This window comes from Hypanus sabinus, chromosome 23, assembly GCF_030144855.1.
Source record: "Hypanus sabinus isolate sHypSab1 chromosome 23, sHypSab1.hap1, whole genome shotgun sequence".
Lineage (NCBI taxonomy): Eukaryota > Metazoa > Chordata > Chondrichthyes > Myliobatiformes > Dasyatidae > Hypanus > Hypanus sabinus.
The window spans coordinates 22,122,809-22,144,265 of record NC_082728.1 but is presented as its reverse complement, the minus strand read 5'-3'; the positions used below and the strand labels follow the sequence as shown (position 1 = coordinate 22,144,265).

Here is a 21,457-nt window from a genome sequence, read left to right as displayed (position 1 = left end):
TATCCCCTCTGGTTCAAGAACCTGATGGTTGAGGTGTAATAACTGTTCCTGAACCTGGTGGTGTGAGGCCTGAAGCTCCAGTACCTTACTCCTGATGGCAACGGTGAGAAGAGAGCAAGACCTGGGTTGTGCAGGTCCCTGCTGATGGAAACTGCTTCCTGCAACAGCGCTCTGTGTAGATGCTCCCAATGGCAGGGATGGCTTTGCCTATGATGGTCTAGGCTGTATCCACCACTTTTGTAGGGTTTTCCATTCAAGGGCGTTGGTGTTTCCATACCAGACTGTGATGCAGCCAGTCAATATACTCTCCACGCATCTATAGAAGTTCGTCAATGTTTTAGATGTCATTCTGAATCTTCACAAACTCCTAAGAAAGTAAAGGCTCTGCTGTGCTTTCTTTGTAATTGCACTTAGATGCTGGGTCCAGATCAGTTCCTCTGAAATAATAAAACCCTACCTTTACTGCCACTGCACTTTATAATTTTCTTTAATTTGGGCTTTTATTTTACTTAGGGTGGTTCAGTAATGTAGTAGTTGGGACAATGTGAACACAGCTCTAGCGACCCAGGTTCAATTCCACTTCTGCCTGTAAGGATTTTATACGTTTTCCATGTAACCACGTGGGTATTCACTGGGTGCTCCAGTTTTCCTCCCACATTCTGAAGGCATAAAGCTTAGGAGGTTCCTTAAGTTTGTTATAGCCAGGGGTGGTAGAAGGGACAGTCTCCCACTACCTATTAAATGCTCCCAATGACGTGCGCCTCAAATAGTCTCTGACAACCAAGTCCAGCTCCTGGCCTCCATATGTGGCTTTGCTACTAAGCCCGGTGGAACCATTTCTACTGGCAGGAGAAGGGCAAAGGCAGGTTACTGATGTCTTAAAACCAGTCGCTTTGGGCAGATGGGCTCGTCAGCCATGGTTGGCAGCTTATCTATGAGAAGGAAAATTCTGATCTCGAAACTCCACTCCTTTGCGACTATACCCACTCATGGGGAAGGCTTCGGGAGTAAACCCTGAGGGAAAAATCCAGAGCTGGAGTCCCTGAGCCGGTCCTACATTTAATTCAACGCTGACTGCCTCCTGCATTGCTGTTCGTACCAAACTGTATCACTCTCTGCCGTTTCTCTGGGTTCATCGGATCTGTGGAGAGGGGAACATGGGCAACAGCTTGCTTTCCATATTGTTCTGCCCAGTCATGTAATACCCATGGTCAACCCTGACCAAAGGGGGGGGGGGGTGGTCCTCACTCACAAAGGCTAGTAGGATAATTGGTCACTTGATGTCATTGGGTAGCTTGGCCTAGTTGGGCTGAAAGGGCCTGTTACCATGCTATATGTTTAAATAAATAAATATTCAAAGGAGTTCAATTTTACTAATCCTATTGAGCTATCCATCATCTCCTGAAAATCTATATTAAAGCATAAATACATTGCCCTCATCAGTCATTTGCTCCAGCAGAAAAACAAACTAAATGCAGTCATGGTAGTTTTCCCAGGAGTTAGCATTAACTAATTTATGATGGCTTTCCTTTATTAATTAGTTCTGAACCAAATGACTATTTCAGAGTGACTAATGACTGCTAATAAAACCTTAGTTTTGCCTCATAAATAGTAATTGTTTATGAATGTTTCCAATGATTGTGAACAGGGTTTTAACATTTGTAAGTATTTCTCAGCCAGCCTGTATCAGCCTCTGTAGTTGCCACAAGCATTTTGAACATTGCAATCCTAATTCTCGTCTTACCTACTTCCAACTCTCGGATTAGAGCGTCGCAATTGTGTCTAGTGATGACATGCACTGCTTTTCCTGGATTATTTAACCTAAAACTGAAATTAGCTGACGTGAACATTCAAGGATATGGCCAATGCAACTATATTTGGGCCTTTTATAGATTTTAATTAAATGCTCCTCATTCTTTTTATGTAAATCGCATCAGAGCCATTTTTAACTACTATCAGCAATCTGTGTGAAACATTCTCCATGGAGCAACATCCAGTCAAGATGACGCCTGCGTACAATGCTCCTTTGGCCAACATCTTGTGGATAGATCATGTGATGCACCATCAATAACTCTCTGAGACGTGAAGTCGAGATATCGGCTTTTATTGACTGGAAGAAAGAACAAGCAGTAGTTGACCACCATACTACATCCTGGAGACTGAGAGGCCGGGCTCAGGCCTCGATCGCCTTTATACAGGGGTCTGTGGGAGGAGCCACAGGAGCAGTCAGCAGGGGGCGTGTCCAGACAGGTATATGTAGTTCACCACATCATGAGCTCATCTTTTTCTCCTCTTTTATGTCTTTTACGTTTGTTTCTCATCTTGAGTTCATCCCTGGAACTGTTGGAGCCCTTGTTTTGCTGTTTGGAGATTGCTTCTGCGCTCTGCAGTCTGAGATTCCAGGACACAGAGGCAGCGGGAGTAAATCTCGTGGTGAGAAGGCAGCACACGGACCGAGGTTTGACACAATTTGGACAATTATGGCGTCCATTGTTCGCCGTTTAAAACAATGAGGGTGATTGGAACATCCAGGCAAGTTCAGAGGTTTAGAGATCGCTTGGGTGTTTCAGCATTCTGCAGTCTCCAAGACGATTCCGGGAGACAGTGTGCGTGAACCTCATGAAGGGCAGGCTGCAGAATGGAGCACAACCCGATGTTTGGCTCCATTTCACTGATTAAAGCTCCCATTGTTCGCCGATTAAAGTGACAAGGGATATTGAAACATCAAAGTGAATACAGAAGGTGTCTTTTGATCAGTTGCTCTGTACCAGAGAGGAGAGAGCCTGCTGCTGCATCCGGGCCGAAAGAATATTGTCCAGGTATTTTCTACATTTTGGATGTGGACTTTGGACTAGAGACCCTACTTTTCAGTCTTATAATTACCATATTCTGTGTTTTTTGGCCTGATCTTCTTGGTTTATTTTGTGGGGTGGGGGATTTGGGGCTCAATATGCCTAATTCAATTAATTCATTTTTTTTTGTGCAGGAGGAGGGATTTGGGGGTTGATGTGCCTGATCCGTTTTGTTCATTTTTTGTACGGCTATGGGGACTTGGGGCTCAATGTGCCTGGTCTGCTTTGCTTAGTTTTTGTGCAGGATGGGGGTCTAAGGGGTTGATCCATTTTGTTCGCATTTTGTGCGGCGAGAGGGATTTGCGGTTTGATGTGCCTGTTCTATTATTATTCGTTTATTGTGCGGGAGGAGGGGATTTGGGGATTGATGTGCCTGTTCTATTATTATTCGTTTATTGTGCGGGAGGAGGGGATTTGGGGATTGATGTGCCTGTTCTATTATTATTCGTTTTTTGTGTGGGAGGAGGGGATTTGGGGATTGATGTGCCTGTTCTATTATTATTCGTTTATTGTGCGGGAGGAGGGGATTTGGGGATTGATGTGCCTGTTCTATTTTTGATCGTTTTTGTTTGCGGAGGGGAGGGATTTGGGGGTTGATGATCGTGCTGCCATTTTTTTCTTTCTTGGTTTCATGTCTACCCGGAGAATTGAGGAATTTCAGAGTTGTATACTTTGATAATAAATTAACCTTTGAACATGTTACTGAACAACACTTACTTCAGTTTGAAAAATCCTTTCAGCAAACTAGTTGTGGAGGAGATAACATCTAATTTTGCTCATTTTCCTTAAACTGCACTGTATTTACGTGGCTCACCCATCAAACTGAATTACTGCCCTTCTCATTACTCTGTCTGTAGTTAGTAAACTGTTTTTAACCGAGTTAGTCTTTTTGACGATATGTCATTCTCACTGGCATCATGCTACAACTTCTTATGTTTAATCACCAAGTTGAGTTCAACTATATTTCCTTGTCTTGTGGTCTGATCGATTGGTTTTCAATCTGGTAAACCATAATTCTTCAAGGACACATCACTATAAATCTGACTTTGATCTTTGTGAAGACAGGTTATAGCTTACTTTTAGACACAGAGGCGGTGTATAACACAGCCCAGGGACCACCAGAAATCAGACTGTCTCTGCTTAACAAGAGCATGCTGATCCTGCCTGTCGTATCTCTCATTGCAGCTTGCACATGTTGCCTGCTCGAATGTCAGCCCAACATAACGGAGAGGAAAGGGGTGTCGAAACAAAGCCAGGATAAACAATAAAAGATAAGGGGAGGAACAGAACTTGACTGCTTCTCCTAAATGAAATTTCAATTGGGAAGTGGTGCTTAATGGAAACAGATGCTGGAAAACTACGAAGGTCTCAGGCTCAAGGGAAACTGTTTTCTGCACACCTAACTCCAACTGTAATTTGCATTTGAAAGGGATATTAAATCTACACAAGACCAAAAAAGCCTATGGTTATCATAGTCCTGATGAAGGGTCTCGGCCCGAAACGTCGACATCGCTCCTCCCTTTAGATGCTGCCTAGCCTGCTGTGTTCTACCAGCATTTTGTGTGTGTTGTTGTTTGAATTTCCAGCATCTGCAGATTTCCTCATGTTTGCTATGATTAGCATTATGCTATTACAGCGTAGCGACCCAGGTACAATTCCTGTCGCTGTCTGACCCTATCAACTGCATTGGGAGTTGATAAGATCTCCCAATGCCCGTCTGGGTTCCCTCTGGTACTCTGGTTTCCTCACATATTCCAAAGACTAGCAGGTTAGTAAGTAAATTGGTCACGCTGTGTGGTGCAGGCTCAGAAGGGCCTGTCACCATGCTGCACCTCTAAAATAAAATTAAATAAAAGAAATGTGACAAGCCCAAGGTTCACCACACAGAATCGGAGTCACCTGCAAGTTACCACTGCAATTCCAATCAAGTGAATTCTTTATCTGGTTCAGTTCATTTCATCTTTGCCTAGTTTCTGCAGTTTTACCAGTAATGTACCATGCATTTCAGTTTCTGTAGAAACTCTGTTATGCTGCAAAATGACAGCCACACTGTGTCTGTAATGCACTCCATGAATAAACAGGACAAAGCTTTTAACTTGTACTTTGCTGTCGATTCATGTTTGAAGTGAAATGGAGGAGTCCCTAAAAGCTGGATATTCTTCCCTACTTCAATTATAAAACATGATGCTTTTGGCAGAACCAGTTGTCAGCTCTAGTGAAGAGCTGATACAAATGTTAAGTATTGGTGGCTATCCTGGTACAAACTAGATTAGATCAGATAAGGACCATAAGATATAGGAACAGACTTAGGCCATTCAGCCCATCGAGTCTGCTCTGCCATTCCATTATGGCTGTCTTATTCCCCCTCTCGATCCCATTCTCCTACCTTCTCCCAGTAACTTTTCATGATCTTACTCATCAAGAATCTATCAACCCCCACTTTAAATCCATCCAACGTTTTGGCCTCCACAGCCATCTGTTGCAATGAATTCTACAGATTCATCACCCCCTGGCTGAAGAAATTCTTCCTCATCCCTATCTAAAGGGACATCCTTCTATTCTGAAGCTGTGCTTGATTCTCCCATTACAGGAAACGTCCTCTCCATGTCTACTCTATCTAGGACTTGCAATATTTGATAGGTTTTAATGAAATTTCTCCTAATTCTTCTAAATTCCAGTGAGTAGAGGTCCAGAGTTATCAAATGCTCATCTAACATTCTAAAGTTCTTGAGAGTCTCTTTTGTGAAAGTTCCAATATTGACTTGCAACTTTTCCAAATTCTCTAATCCACTGCACTCCCTCAAAAGTTTGACCTTCTATGCATATTGTCAACCTCAAAAACATTCTTTTCAGAGAAACTTTGAATATTACATTTTATAGATGCAAAGGTTTATTTTTGCAATGAACTAATTTGGAACCAAGCATCAGCTATCACGGTAATATACACAAGACCATACTATATAGGAGCAGAATTAGGCCATTTAGCCCATCAAGTCTGCTTCGCCATTTCATCCTGGCTGATCCAATTTTCCTCTCAGCCCCAATCTCCTGCTATCTCCCTGTATCTCTTCATGCCCCGACCAATCAAGAATCTATTAATCTTTTCCTTAAAGATACATGCAGACTTGGCCTCCATAACTGCCTATGGCAACAGATTCCACAGATTTATCACCCTCTGGCTAAAGAAATTCCTCCTCATCTCTGTTCCAAAATGATACCCCTCTATTCTGAGGCTGTGTCCTCTGGTCTTAGACTCTCCCACCATAGGAAACATCCTCTCCACATCCACTCTATCAAAAACTTTCAATGAGGTCACCCCTCATTCTTCAGAATTCCAGTGAAAACAGGTCCAGACCCATCAAACTTTCTTCATTTGACAAGTCATTCAAATCTAGAATCATTTTCATAAGCCTCCTTTCAACCTTGAACATGGACCTGATTGAAAGGTAGCTCTTATCACACACTGCCTCTTGCTGATTGGTCACTCCTCAACTCAGAGAAACTGCTGTGAAACTCTTCCTTTGAAATCTTCATCGCCCTCTTAAAACCATAAACCCATAAAAGATAGGAGCAGAATTAGGCCAATTCGACCCATTAGGTCTGCTCTGCCTTTTCATCATGGCTGATCCATTTTCCCTTTCAACCCATTCTCCTGCCTTCTCCCTGTAACCTTTCCCCTAAATGCACTCAATGGCCTGGCCTCCATAGCAGCCTGTGGCAATGAATTCCACAGACTCACCACCCTTTGGCTAAAGAAATTCCTTCCTGATTAAAAGGTCGCTCTTTTTACGCAGCCTTGACATGGATGGTCCAGCTCCTGCTTCTAATAAGAATAAAGCAGGATTTGAAATTATAGTCAGATACACAGATAACTTGTTTTAACAGAAAATGGATAAAAATACAATCTGATATGTTGAATTAAATTCCTTCAAATGATAAGTATTAAAAGCAGAGTTGGATTTTTGCAGACAGTGGTTTGTCAATTGCCCATAGAGCTTCTCGGAGATCCAATTATTTAAGTTCTCACAATACTGCTTTTTGTTCATCTCCAGAACTATGTTCCCTAAATTTGTGTAATATGAATAAGATCTGAAAAGATGAAAATCCCTCAAAGTCTGTTGCAACCCAATGAGAGTAACATTAAGTCTCAGTTCTGGAATCAGAAATGTAAGATGATCCTTCTGGAATCAAACAACATTAAGGTCTTGACAAATGGAAAAAAAAATGCAGCTTCTGAATGAAATGGTTAATTGTCCTTTAAGTTCATGGCCGAAGGCACATGTTTTCAATTATAGACATTATTATAGACATAAAAAGTCAAAAGTAAAATAGAATGAGCCCCAGAAAGTGGAAATAATGCCCAGGTTATTCTCATCCAACAGTACTCAAGGAGAAAGGTGTTCCATTTAATATTCTCGTGCTGCTGAAAAGGAAATGGAAGCTGAGCACGAAGTGATAGTAATACTAGCAGACCTGTTTTGAATGGTGACTGCTGGTTCTGTAGAGAAGACTCTTGTGGTACTACTGGGCGATGCAACGGGGGCGAGAGTTCGTCATTGTGGGCCTTTTGTTGAAGGTACTCGTAAGAAGCTTTGTATGAATCCGGCCAATGTGGCTTACCTTAAAAAAACACAAAGCACAAAGAAAATTCCCACACAGTTCAACTAGCATGTAATGCCAAGACCCAATTTGCCACGAGACATCATGTGGCTGCGAAAATTGCTCAGCTGGTGAGATCATAGCCCGGGGCCTGCAATCCCAGTCAGTGGTGAAGTCAGTAGATTCCAGACACTGTTGAATTTGATGCAATACTGGAATCAAAGAACCACTTTTCATCTCCCATCATTCCATAATTGAACAAAACCATCAACGTTAGCAGCTCTGACACCAAAAAGTCAGCCTTCCTCATTTTGTATACAAGACTCATGGAAAAAGACTGTGTCTGTAAGAAGACTTCTGACTTTCATATTTTTCATCATTCTCCGCAAACTGAGTGCATTGTTGATTATTAAAGGAAATGTAACTGTTAGAGTCTATAATCTGGGAATAAAGAGTTTATCGTGCTAGGTACTATTAGGCCCTACCTAACTTGTGGAACAACCTTCAAACACTGAAGCTCAGTTCATGTCAGACAAAATTATGTAAAAATAGTAATTATTTCTAGGAATTGCTGTAATTTGCAAAATGTCAGTGGGCATGTTCTTTTCTAAACAGGAAACAACCGAAATTCCTTTTTGTAATTTTCTTAAATGCTTAAAATATACCATCAAATCATGGCATCAAGTGTTCTACTGAGTATTTGTTGTCTTTATCTAAACACATCTCTGGATGCTTTGCTGTTTATTGCTCCAAACCAGCGCATTGATTGGTTTGGTTTACGGAACCCTCCTCACCTCTGGCTCTGGATTCCGGAATTGGGCAGGCAGGTAGTGAGCCGGCCGAATGGCCAGTGCTGCAGTGGAGCTCTGTTGCCGTGGAGATCACAATGTAAGTAAGGCCTTTTCTACGTCACTTAACAGGAGGGATGATTTTTGCTTGAAGAGCACCACCTGAAAGCCTCGTAGATTCCAGGACCCAGGGTCGATCCTGATTTTGGGTGCTGCCTCTGTTGAGTTTACATGTTCTCCCCCGTCCTCTGTTTTCCTCTAGGTTCTCTTGCTCCCTCCCACAGGGTGAGGATGTGCTGGTTGTTAAGTTATATTGGTGATTATATAAATTGCCCTGTAGTATGAATGAGAATCGGTGGAAGTTTGAAGGGCACCTGAGAAAGAATAGATTGCTGAGAAATAGATGAGGAAACAGGACTGTTGTGAACACTCAGAAAGGCAGCATAGAGATCATAAGCAAATGGCCATCTTTAGTGATACAACAGTCTCGGCATGCCACAATCAGCACGAGAGGTTGTTCGTTGTTGATGCAGTGCAAAGTTTAAAAACATCTTGCATGCTTTTCGCTTTTTTCAGCAGGTGGCAATCAGCGCGGGGCTAATAAAAAGAGAAGAGGTGTAAGTGGAGTGGCCATTGTTGGAGTGAGGCTTTGTTAGAGTGGCCCAGCTGTGGCACAGCAGGGTTAGACAAGCTTTGGCAAGCTCAGGTTGGAGGCTCCAGGTAAGTTTTTTTCCAGTCAGGACATAGTGTACTGAGAATGATCCAAAGGGAGTGGTATCTTCCTCGTGTGAGATTGGGAGACCTCCACTCTCCCTGATAACTACATCTATGCCAAGAGCGTCAAACTGAAGCTCCTTAGAGGCTGTGTTAAAGAACTGGAGCTGCAGCTCGATGGCATTTGGCTCATACAGAGGTGGAAGATAGGAGCTACATGGAGGTAATCACCCCTAAGTGGCTGGACGCAGGTCAGTGTTTGACTGTCAGAAGGGGGAATGGGAATAGGAGGCCAGTGCAGAGCACCCCTGTGGCCATTCCCCTCAATAATAAATATACTGCTTTGGATGTTCCTGAGGGAAATGACCTACCAGGGAGAAGCAGCAGTGACCAGATCTCTGGCACCGGCTCGAGCTCTGTGTCTCGGAAGGGAAGGGGAGGAAGAGGAGTGCAGTAGTGATATGCGAATCCGTAATTACAGGAGCAGAAAGCACCTGGGCGCCATGATAGTGTAGCAGTTTGCACGATTCTATCACATTTCGGGGTGCTCTGGAGCCTGGAGTTCAATTCCACCGCTGTTCTGTAAGGACTCTCTTTGTGTCTTCCCTGCGGAATGCGTGGCTTCTCTCCGGATCCTCCAGTTTCCGGCCACAGTCCAAAGGCATACCAGGTAAGTTAATTAGTCATTGTAAATTGACCCGTCATTAGGTTAGGGTTTATCAAGTTTGTTGGGGTTGCTCGGGCAGTGTGGTTTGAGGGACTACAATGGCCTGCTCTGTGACGAATCACTAAATTAATAAATAAAGAAGGTGAGTTGCCTCCCAGGTGCCAGGGTCAGGGATGTCTTGGATGGGATCCACAGCATTCTAAACAGGCAGGGTGAACAGCCAGAATTCATGTACATATTGGTACCAACGCCATAGGTAGGAAAAGGGAGGAGGCCCTGAAGAGACAATATACAGAGTTGGGCAGAAAGCTGAGAAGCAGGACCTCCAAGGTAGTAATCTCTGGATTGATGCCTGTGCCGTGTGCCAGTGAGGACAATTTGGCAGATAAACGTCTGGCCAAAGAATTGGTGCAGGAGACAGGGTTTCAGATTTCTGGATCATTGGGTCTCTTCTGGGGAAAGTATGACCTGTGGTTTACACCTAAAACCAAGGGGGCTCATGTCCTTGCAGGCAGGTTTGTTAGAGCAGTTGGGGGCAATTTAAACCAGTTTGGCAGGGGAATGGGAATCAGAGTGATACTGCTGAGAATGGTACATGTTGCAGATGCAGTGTGTAATGAGACTACGAGGAAGGACAGGAGATGAAGTGGCAAAGTTGCAGTCAGTGGGATGAGTTAATGGGGAACTTTCTAAAGGGAGGAAGAAGCAACCTTGGCTGACAAGGGAAGTCAAAGGTCACTTAAAAGCAAAAGAGAGGGCATATAATAGTGCAAAAATTAGTGAGAAGATGAGGATTGGGAAGTTTTATTTAAAAAGCAACAGAAGGCAACTATAAAAGCCATAAACAGAGAAAAGAAGAAAGCTAGCCAATAACATAAAAGAGAATATAAAAATATAGAAGAGGAGTAAAAGAGAGACGAGAATGGATATTGAACCACTGGAAAATGGTTTTGGAGAGGTAGTAATGGGGGATAAAGAAATGGCAGAGGAGGAACTTAGTAAGTATTTTGTTTCAGTCTTCACAGTGGAAGATACTAGCAGAAAGCCAGAAATGCGAGAGAGTCAGGGGGCAGGAGTGAATGCCATTCTATTATTAGGGTGAAGCTGAAGGTCTGAAGGCAGGTAAGTCACCTGGACAAAATGGACTACACTCCAGGGTTCTGAAAGAGGTAGCCGAAGAGATTGTGGAGGCATTATTAATGATCTTACAAGAGTCATTAGATTCTGGAATGGCTCCTGAGGATTGGAAAATTGCAATTGTCACTCCACTCTTTAAGAAGGGAGGGAGGCAGAAGAAAGGAAATTATATGGCATTTAGCCCAGCTTCCGTGGTTGGAAAGAAGTGGAGTCTATTATTAAGGATGAGGTTCTGATGTACTTGCAGGCACGTGACAAAATAGGCAAAATGAGGAGAAGGCAGGAGACGGGGGTTGAAAGGGATAATAAACCAGCCATGGCAGAACAGACTCAATGGGCTGAATGGCCTAATTCTGCCCCTCTGACTAATGATCTTATGGTTTTATGACTTTTCCTCTGATAGATGGGCTCTACCTACCACTTACTTAATTCTGCTCCTGGGTTTTACAGTCTTGGAATATGAAATAATATGAAAGGAGATGATAAACATGTATTGGGCCAAGTCTTCATTAATTCTTATTTGATCAGGCAGTAGATGGTAATGAGAACATATATATTTCCAAAACTCTTAGAAAATCAATGAGAATTCAGGTGTACAGTAATGATATTACTATACTATAATATCAATTGAAATATTTATTGAAGGAAGAGCAGGGCTTTGAAATTATGCAACAGGGGTGTATGCACTCTTGGTGAATTATTTTTTGTTAACTCATGTCTTAAATGTTTACTTTAGATAGAAGGATCCTGTTGGGGAATGAATGCACATTCCTGAAGAGGCAAAACAGGATCACTGATTATTTGAATTTCTTTAAAAACAAGAGAAAAGCTGCAGATGCTGGAAATCCAAGCAACACACACAGAATGCTGGAGGAACTCAGCAGGCCAGGAAGCTGACTGCCAAAGGGTTTTGGCTCAAAACGTCGACGGCACTTTTATCAATAGATGCTGCCTGGCCTACAGTGTCCCTTTAGCATTTTGTGCGTGGTGATGTGAATTTCTTTGATTATTTTAGAGATCATTAAGTATAGCGATGAATTGTTCAGTGTTTCCTATGCCCAGGTGACCATAACATAGAAGCAGGAAATCATAATATCATGAAGATCTGTTACAGCTACAGAGAGGCTTCTAAAGGATGGGAGGCCAGAATTAATGGACGTTGTACCAGAACTTCAATAACATTTTGATTCGACTTATATAAAATGATGGAAGACAGATTGTTAAAACTCTTCCAAAACGTAGGAAGGTCAAAAACTATTTATAGACCTGTTTCTTTGGCACTGAGAGTTGAAAATATTTGTGCCTGTGAAAGAGAAGCAAGTCAAGTATATTCAATGTTTCATTTGTTTAACTTAGTCTGAACACCTGGCGTTTGGTTTCCATCCTAGTTTTACTTTTCTCAATCAGACATTTATATAGAACCTGCTTGAGCTAACGGAGGAAATATATATTTTCCTCCACAGTTTGTTCCTTTACTTGATAACTAACATTCCCTTTCTTTGGGTCTCATTTGCTTCATTCCCCCAAGCCAAGGGTTGCTTCTGAGAGAAGCACTTTTCCACTCTATCAGTTTGCTATTCGTTCATTTTCTCCTGTTTCTTCAGTGCTGCTGGTGGGAAGATTGAGCAAGATCAGGTCGAGAGTGCAGCCTCCTCCAGGCAATAAGACTAGGCAAGTTTAAGCAAGAGGCATAAACCCAGCAGGAGAAAAAACTCAGCAAGACCAGGCAGAGAGAGGAATAAAAACAAGCAACTATCTAAACAAAGAAAAAGTCCCAAAAAGTTTTCTATTAATATAGGGTGAATAACACAAACTCAACATCCAAATGCCTTAGCCTGGTCAGGGTGACTCTTGGGAAAGCAAACACAAGGAAATCTGCAGATGCTGGAAATTCAAGCATCACACACAAGATGCTGGTGGAGCGCAGCAGGCCAGGCAGCATCTATACTTTTGGAAAAGTTTTGATTCTGAAGAGCAGAAACACAAAGAGTAAGAAACCAGATGCAATCCAGGTGAAAGACAGCAGAACTCTGAAGCTCTGCAGCACCTTTGAATTAGTAGGTCTGATAATGAGTGCGGAGATCTTTTATTAATGAAATTCCTTGCAGTGGCAGCTTGCTGAAAGCTTGAAGTGCTGTTTGAGAGTTCAAGATCAAAGTGGTCATTAGTAGCAAACTGAAACAGACCACAAAGATAAAGATCCATTGAAATAGTTGCAGAGAAAACACCCAGTAAAAGCCACATAGAAATAAAGAACGCAACAGTGTCATTCTCAGAAGCAACAGTTAAGTTCAAACACCACCGCCAGATGTTTCATGCAGAGCTTTAGTTCTACAATTGTTAGCTTTTCATTCATTTACAGAAGTCGATGTGATGAATTTCCAATCCATTCAGGATCTCTTGGACACAGCCAGGAAGCTGCTGAGGAAGAGAGGATAATAAAGTGGGAGAATAGATGACAACGAGGAAGAGGTGGTACTGAGCTTGTACACTACGTTTTACAATCACGGAAAGCCATAGTGCAGGGGTTCCCAGCAGTTTTTTATTCCATGGGCCAATACATTAAGCAAGGGGTACCTAGACCCCAGGTTGTGAACCCCTGCCATTGAGAGTTAAATTCAGATCAATTCAATTGCTTCTGAAAAACTTTCATATCTGGATGGACACCTAGCTTTGTTCTGGATTGTGAAGTGCAGAAAGTTGCAAGTTAGGTAGCTGGACCATTCTCACACATTGGTATCACTCACATGTTTTACATGTGTAATAAATTATGCTTCCTCCCTGCACCCAAAGAATATCTGGTAATCCACATTTATAAAGTTAGTCTGCACAACCATGAAATGGTCATGAGAAAGAGATTTGCTGGCATTTAAAATCAAAACTCAGCCATAAGCGATACAAATCAAACCCAAGTTTGGATACACATCATTTATTTATTTCATGTCCATCCCATTATTGGCATGAAAGAATGAAAAGACACTATACTAGGCATACGTTGCTGCTGTTCAGGATTCTGCAGTGCTAATCTAGTCATCCTAACACCAACCTGGGTAAAGTATTAAGCTGGTCAACCTCTCTGATGCAAACCAAACACATCAGCCTCAGATTGGGTAGCCAGGTTCAAATCTGTTGGCTGAGACATAAATATGACCATATGAAAGTAACAGGCAGGAAAAAGACCATGCACAGAATCGCAGAGGCTGAAGTCTCCTAGTTAAACCATTTCTGCTTCCATTCACCCATCAAATCACCTGTATGTATAAAACATCAGAAGCTAAAATTGAACATAGAACATAACAGCACAATACAGGCCTTTCAGCCTATGATATTGTGCCGACCTTTTAACTTACTCTAAGATCAATCTAACCTTTCTCTTTCATAGCCCTCCATGTTTCTATTATCCTTATTCGTATCTAAGAGCTTCTTAAATGCCCCTAACATAGCTGTCTCTACCATCACCCCTGGCAAAGCACTCCACACACCAAACAGTCTCTAAAAAAAAACTTACCTCTAACATTCCTTTATACTTCCCTCCAGTCAACTCAAAATTATACCCCCTCATATTAGCCATGTCTACCCTAAGTCAAAGCCACTGGCTGCCCACTCAATCTATGCCTCTTATCATCTTGTCAACCTCTATCAAGCCATGGGCCCAGTAAGTGGAAAATATGAAAATAGGTGACACACTACAGCAGAAAAGATAAAACTGCTTTTTTTTAGGTCAACTGATCAACCAGAGAACAGACACAAATACTATCTGTTATTAAGTTAAAGTGTGTTAAGTTTGGTTTTTTTTAAATGACTTATTTTGGCTGATCTCTATCATCACAGAATATCAGAATGTCTTTGCCTGACAGTTAATCCACACCAAAGACAGGAAATCTCAGCCACTTGTTTACCATACACTGTACTCATCCGGTAGTGTTCCTTGCTCATTGTCTCTGCATTTGTAGAGCCCTCTGCATTGCCTAGGACCCCTCCCATCTGTCCCACAATCCCTCTGACCTCCTACTGTCAGACAGAAGGTACCACAGTATATGAACAAGGATCGTTAGGCTGGATTACAGCTTCTTCCCCAGGCTGTGAGACTTCTCAACACCTTTAGCGTCATACTGTTGTATAGTTAACTATGTGTCATGTATGCACTTAATGTCGCTTGTACACCTACAAAGTAATTTCTGTTAATAGCATTCTGTCAATATTATTTTATGCTCTGTTTGTGATATATGTATTGGGTTCTGCAACCTTGGTCCTGATATAAATACAACTGTTTTGTTTAGCTATATACATGTGTAAATGACAACAAACTTGAACTTTGACATTTCACTCACCAGTTGGTGCAATATGCATGTGTTGCAGCAGCATTTTACTGAAGTAAGTGCAATAGTTTATTCTCAGTGATACATTTCCAAACCCATTGCAGACTTCCAGAAAACAGTGAGAAACAATGCCATTTGGATCAACACCAATTAGTCACAGTTTAACAGAATATCAAAATTAAAAATACAGTAAATACTGTTTATTGTCAATAACATAATCCCTATAAAATGTGAAAATAGGAAGACTGGTGTGCAACTCTAATGTCTTTCACTAGGTTCCATACAGACCATCATAAACTCAGCTTTCTAGGTAGATATTAATGGTTTCTTGCAGAGATCTTTAGCTGAAGGGTTATTTCAAAATATGTTTTTATCCAGATCAATATTTCAGCAGTCACTTTCTCACCATGCAAGCTTTATAATTGACTTCAATCACCCTGGAGAACGATAGGCTAGCCACAGAAAGTGTTTGTAAAAGCTGCCAGCTAAAATTTAACTGTTTTGCTAATGTCCTTTGGAGAAGGAAGCCTGCCAACTCTATTTAGTCTCACCTATGTCTGATGCCAGTGGCACAGCATGTGGGAAAATAAAAATGGGTATTAAATACAGGCACTAGAATTTTTTTGAAAGCAAATGAGGAAAAACTGCTCTTAATATAAATCAGCAAAGAGGAGTCGGGGAATGATCATTCTGCATGGAAGACAATACATCCGATAATGGCTGGACTCCTCTGTGCCAACTGGCTTTGTCTTCTCTGTTCTCACTGGCACTCCCTCGGGATGACTTGCTTCCGCTCCAAGTCCGAGGGATCTGAGGTCACTGATGAGGCCAGTGAGGGAACTGCAGAGGCGCCAACAAAGGAGCAGTTGGTTTCTGACGGGGTGGCTGGGTGGGTACTGTAGGGTACTGTAGGAGATGGCATCCATCTTTCATCACTGATGCTGGACAGCTTAGGGACCACGTCGGCCCCTCCTCCATCAGATTTCTGAATGGACAGTGAACCAACCCCCGACTAATTTTGCTTTCTTTTTATACTACGTATATTGTAATTTGCATTTTTAAAATTATTACACAGTCCTGCTGCCATGAAACAGCAAATTTCTTGACGTAGATCAGTGATATAAACCTGATTCTGGTTTTTAAGTTTCTGATTCATTCTCATGCACAAACTGAAGCCAAAGCTATTGGACTACTACCCAGAATCAGAATAATGAAGGCCAAGAGCTTGAGGTGGCATTCTTCTTCCACCTGGATTTCCATCTGTCCCTGATGCCTAAAGTTATCATTTTCAGTGTCATTCCAAACGGACTTTCTCTACTTTGAGCAGTTGCCAACCCCACAAATCGGTGAGATGTTGTGTGTGTTTTTTTTGAGTGGGGTCTTTAAGTACATCCTTGAATGCGTCTGCCTGGTAGTTGCTTATATCGACAGAGCTCAGAAAAGAGGGCAACACGAGGGAATCTGCAGAAGCTGGAAATTCAAGCAACACACGCAAGATGCCGGTGGAACGCAGCAGGCCAGGCAGCAGCTATAGGAAGAAGTACAGTCGACATTTTGGGCCGAGACCCTTTGTCAGGACAGTCCCTTCGTCTGGGTCTCGGCCTGAAACATCTACTGTACTTCTTCCTATAGGTGTGGCCTGGCCTGCTGCGTTCCACCGGCATCTTGCGTGTGTTGCTCCGAAAAGAGGAACTGTTTTGAAATCTGATGCCAGGCATGCAAATAAGGTGATCTGCCCTACTGAATCAGAATTAGGTTTTATATCGCCAGCTTATATGTCCTGAAATTTGTTTTCTTTGCTGCAGCAGTATGATGCAATGCATAATAATAGAAAAAAAGAGAATTACAGTGTGTATATATAGATAGATTGATAGATAGATAGATAGATAGTTAAATTAAATAAAAAAGTAGTGAGGTAATGTTCATGGGTTCAATGTCCATTCAGAAAATCAGATGCCAAAGGGGAAGAAACTGTTCCTGATTCATTGAGTTGAATTAGCATCCCAATGCTAGGGCCATTGGCCTGAGAGGATCTAAATTCTGCAAAAAAATTTGGTTTCCAGAGGCAAAGAAGATTTTGTCACCAATGGCTGCCTCCACTGAGATTAATTCTTGAATAAATAAACCAGAGTAGCTTATATCAATGTTTCCTGTGTTCTGTATAACAATAGTCATTTAGTCATAAAGCATTAAATCTTTAATAATTCTGTTAAACAAAGTCATTGTGTCAGAGGCTTTGCCTCACATTTGAAAGATCTTTGTCTAGATTTGTTCACGTGATGGATCAGTTCATAAAATTAGGAGAACTGACTTCAATTTCATTTCCCCTAACATAGATACTATGGACTGTTCATCCATCTTCAGACTAGCCTCTTAGACATTGACAAGTCCCAATACCAACCCATTCATTCCTGAAGAGAATACTTTGACAGTTTCTCTTTCTGTCAGAACACTGTCTTGCCTAGAGGCTGGGTATTAATCAATTACTTCATTTCTGCACAAATATGAAATTATTCTTCCTTTTATATCACTCTCTCCAATTTTACACCACCCTCTTCTTCGCAACCTGTGCCATATTAGCTGGACAATTTACTGTGTTGTCATCCAGCATATTTTATTTTCTCTGTTGGCAGCCCCAGCTCTGATGTTGATTTGTTAGTTAAAAAGGTGCAATTTCATGTCAAAGTTCAAAGTGCAAAGTACATTTATTATCAAAGAACATAAATGTCACCAGATGCAAATCTAAGATTCATTTTCTTACGGGCAATCACAGTAAATACAAGAAACACAATATAATCAATGAGAGACTGCACCCAATGGTGCAACAACCAACGTGTAAAAACTACTACAGTACTAATAATAAATAAATAAGCAAAAAGCATCAAGAACATAAGATGAAGAGTCCTTGAAGGTGGGTCTGTAGGTTAAGTAGATTTATGATGGTACAACAGCGGGAAATGATCAGCAAACACTCAGAGACAAAAATCAAAATACACTATTATTTTCAAAAAAAAGTAAATCAAGTATAGCTCACATTACACTTCCAGAATACTTCTAAGAGAGGGATCAGTGCATTCAAGCAATTGGTGCGTAGAATTGACAGCTTCATTAAATTCAGGCTTTGGAGGAGTGTCTGCATATCACCCATGAATGCTGTTTTAAATGTGAATATGCATTGCTCGCCTTACAATTCACTGCATTTAAACACACAATGGCATTTCAAACATGCAATTGAACAGACGTTAGGCTTACCTGGTCTGGATCTAGGTCTCATTTCAGCAGTGTCTGTTGGAAGAATATTTAAAAATGTAATATTAGTAACTGGAATATATTTGTGAAACATTCAAGTATTTGAACAGACATGTTAACTTGTGGAGATGTCACTTCTCCACGTAATGATGTCACTAAGATCATCAGCCATTAATATATGCCAGCCTTTTAAATTTATTTAAAGGTACAGCACAGAGACAGGCCCTTCTGGCCCAATTACACTCATGTGGCCAATTAACCAATTAACCCATATATCTTTGGACTGTGGGAAAAAGCCAGAGCACCCGGAAGAAACTCTCACGTGACGAAGAGAACGTTCAAACTCCTTTCAGACAGCAGCGGGAATCCACCAACCCCAATATAAACTGAGCAAAGACACATTGCTGAACGTCCTTTCTGATAAACATTTGCAGAAGATGAAGCCCAGCAAAAAGAACAGGTACCAGCATCTTTGAAATACATTCTAAATGCTTCAGCACACGCCTTAAAGGATTTAATATTAGAGAAATTAAATTAAAGAAATTAAAAGCAATGTTAAATGACATTGTGTGTATAAGTTTAAACAAGTGGGTGTAAAAGGACTGAATTCATAAATCTCATCGATATACTTCTTCACATGCAAAAGGCTGATGCAAGAGAGGAGTTTAACACTTGGGCAATTACACATCTAATGTCTCAGCAATGTCATGGTTGGGTTGCTCTGTGTTATTTAGATTTATTGGCTAATCCAGTCCTCCCTCACGAAGAGAGGTGATTTCACAGTTGACATTAATTATTAATCATTGATGTAGTGTTGATACAAACACCTATTACATCAAGCATGATCATTCAAAATTTGTCAAGAATCTCCTTGCGTGATGAGCACCTTCTAAAGTATTTGTGAAGACTCTAAGCGTTGATTAAAATAAAAGTATGCGTGTGACTTAACCTCATGACAAGTCTACTCACATATGGGGAAACTAAGCCAAAAATGTTGTTTGATGGTTCAGGCCAATGGGATTACTTCACTGTTTAGTCACAGTGGGGATTGGAATTCAGCCAAATTTGCTCTTTTCACTACACTGAAGGAGATTTTATGCTTTGGATTTACCAGCAAACTGTCTTGATGTTTAAAAAACATAACAAGAACAATACTATGGGTTGACATTCAACAATTACTGCATTGCATTAGTTTTCACACACTGCTATCCATCTGTTCAAAACGCGTGGAATTTTCAATTCAATGGCGAATAGCCTGCCCTTTCCCTTGAGGCAACTTTAGTCCTCCATGTTCAGGATCGTCATCAGAAAGTCTCAGAATTTTGGGTTGAAGATACATTGGATAAAATAGCATAGAAGCTCATAATATATCCACAACAAAGGCAGTATCTGTATAGAAACTGCTGTGCATTCCAAAGGTTGGAGTAGAAAAACCAAGGTTTATTACTGACATATGAACCAAGATACTGTGAAAAGATTGTCTTGCATACTGCTTATACAGATCAAATCATTACACAATGTACTGAGCTAGCAAAAGGTAATCCATAACAATACAGAATAAATTGCAGAACTGGGGAGCCATGGTATATTTGCCATCCTAAGTGCACATAAGTTAACAAAATGGATAGAGAATATCAAACCATATTCCAAGTTCAAAGGCTGTGTACGTAGCCCCCGCTCTACTTGCTTTGCACTTATGACTGTGCGGCTAAGCACAGCTCCAGTGCCATATACAAGTCTGCTGACGACACCACTGTCGTAGGCCAAATCAAAGGCGGTGATGAATCCGCATGGGCTGAGCAGGCAGAGGGGAAGAAGGAAGAAGGAAATGGGAAAGTGCAAGAGTTCAGAGCAGCTGATGAAGGCAGCCTCCGAGTGGGTGGTAGGAGTTGTGGAAAGCATTTGGGTTTCCCTTAAGTCTGACTCTTACCCCTCCCCCTTCCTTTATCTTTCAGTTCTCTGAATCTTCTGCTAATTCTCAGGTAACGACTGCTCAGCCTGAGGAAAAGTACAAACACCAAGCTCTCTGCCAGGTAGAGTTTGAGCGTTTGAGCAATATAAGCTTCAACAGCTATCCAGCTCATCATCTCCTAGGTTTTCTAAGCCCTGAGCTTCCTAATATCTTGATCATCCCTGGACTTTATCTACCTATCCTTTCTCATGCGTCTCCCCACCCCACTAAACTTCCATTGTTCCAGATGGTCACTGGACACATCATGAATCAATTTCCACTTATTCCTAAACCCTTGTGTGAGCTCCTTCAAATCCCTTTCTGTGCTGGTTAGACTAATTTGCTTTCTGTCTCAGTTCTGGTGAAGGGTACTTGGCCTGCAATATTAACTGCTTCTCTTTCCACTGATGCTTGCTCGACCTGGCTCCAACATTTTCCGTTTTTATTTCAGGTTTCAGCATCGGCAGATTTTTAATCTACTTGCTCTTAATCCTGTGGCTGGTAGCCAGGCTACATTGTACATACGCCCAACACCAGACTCTCAAAGCAGACACTCTGTTCTAAACTCTTTCCTGGCAAGAAGTTCCAAGGTGGACAGTGGAAATGATTCAAGGACGTTCTCAAAGCCTCCTTGAGAAAAGTGGCATGGTCCATGCCAACACCTTCAATACGCAGAAACTCAAATCATACTTCCTATATTCCTGTCTGGTTTCAGTAATCTTTGCTCACAACACAAACATTGATCCAGCTAATACTTTGATGACTCTGAACTACACTTCATCGTCATATATCTTTGGCACAGACCTGCAATCAAGTCTAGTTGGAGCATCGGAGCAAGCTACAGGAGTAGACCACAATGACTAAGTGAAGGAGAATTCCTCTCCCTCTTCCATCCTTATAAAGGTTTTCTTGTAAGGTCACTTTCTATATTGGTCGCCAGCAGCACTGAACATTTTGGGTGGAGGACCCTGACACTTAACCCATTCATCTCTGTGCAAGTATGGTGAAGTCCTAACGCAGACATCAGGCCATACGTCTACACCTTAAAGGGCCAGGCTCAATAAATATTTGGGTCAGATATTTATCAGGCAAAATTGTCCTTGTGTGTGTTTATTTCATGTGCAAAGTAGGTGGGAAATGGTCAACATCAGGCTTGTTTGGAGGCAGCACTGAGTGTGTGC

General features: G+C 41.6%; 1 protein-coding gene across 6 annotated transcripts in view; it reads right to left on the bottom strand.

Moving 5' to 3' along the window:
• The window catches only part of LOC132380042 (platelet-derived growth factor subunit A-like), an 83,755-nt gene that overhangs the window by 18,250 nt on the left and 44,048 nt on the right, over positions 1-21,457 (bottom strand). For 4 of the 6 annotated variants that reach the window (XM_059948526.1, XM_059948527.1, XM_059948528.1 and 1 more), the window contains 2 exons: positions 18,329-18,361; positions 7,326-7,472 (listed from right to left, as the gene is read on the bottom strand). In XM_059948526.1, the coding sequence (XP_059804509.1) occupies positions 7,326-7,472; positions 18,329-18,361 (180 nt within the window). The remainder of the gene's footprint in view (positions 1-7,325; positions 7,473-18,328; positions 18,362-21,457) is intronic. The other 2 variants (XM_059948530.1, XM_059948531.1) reach the window with 1 other exon arrangement.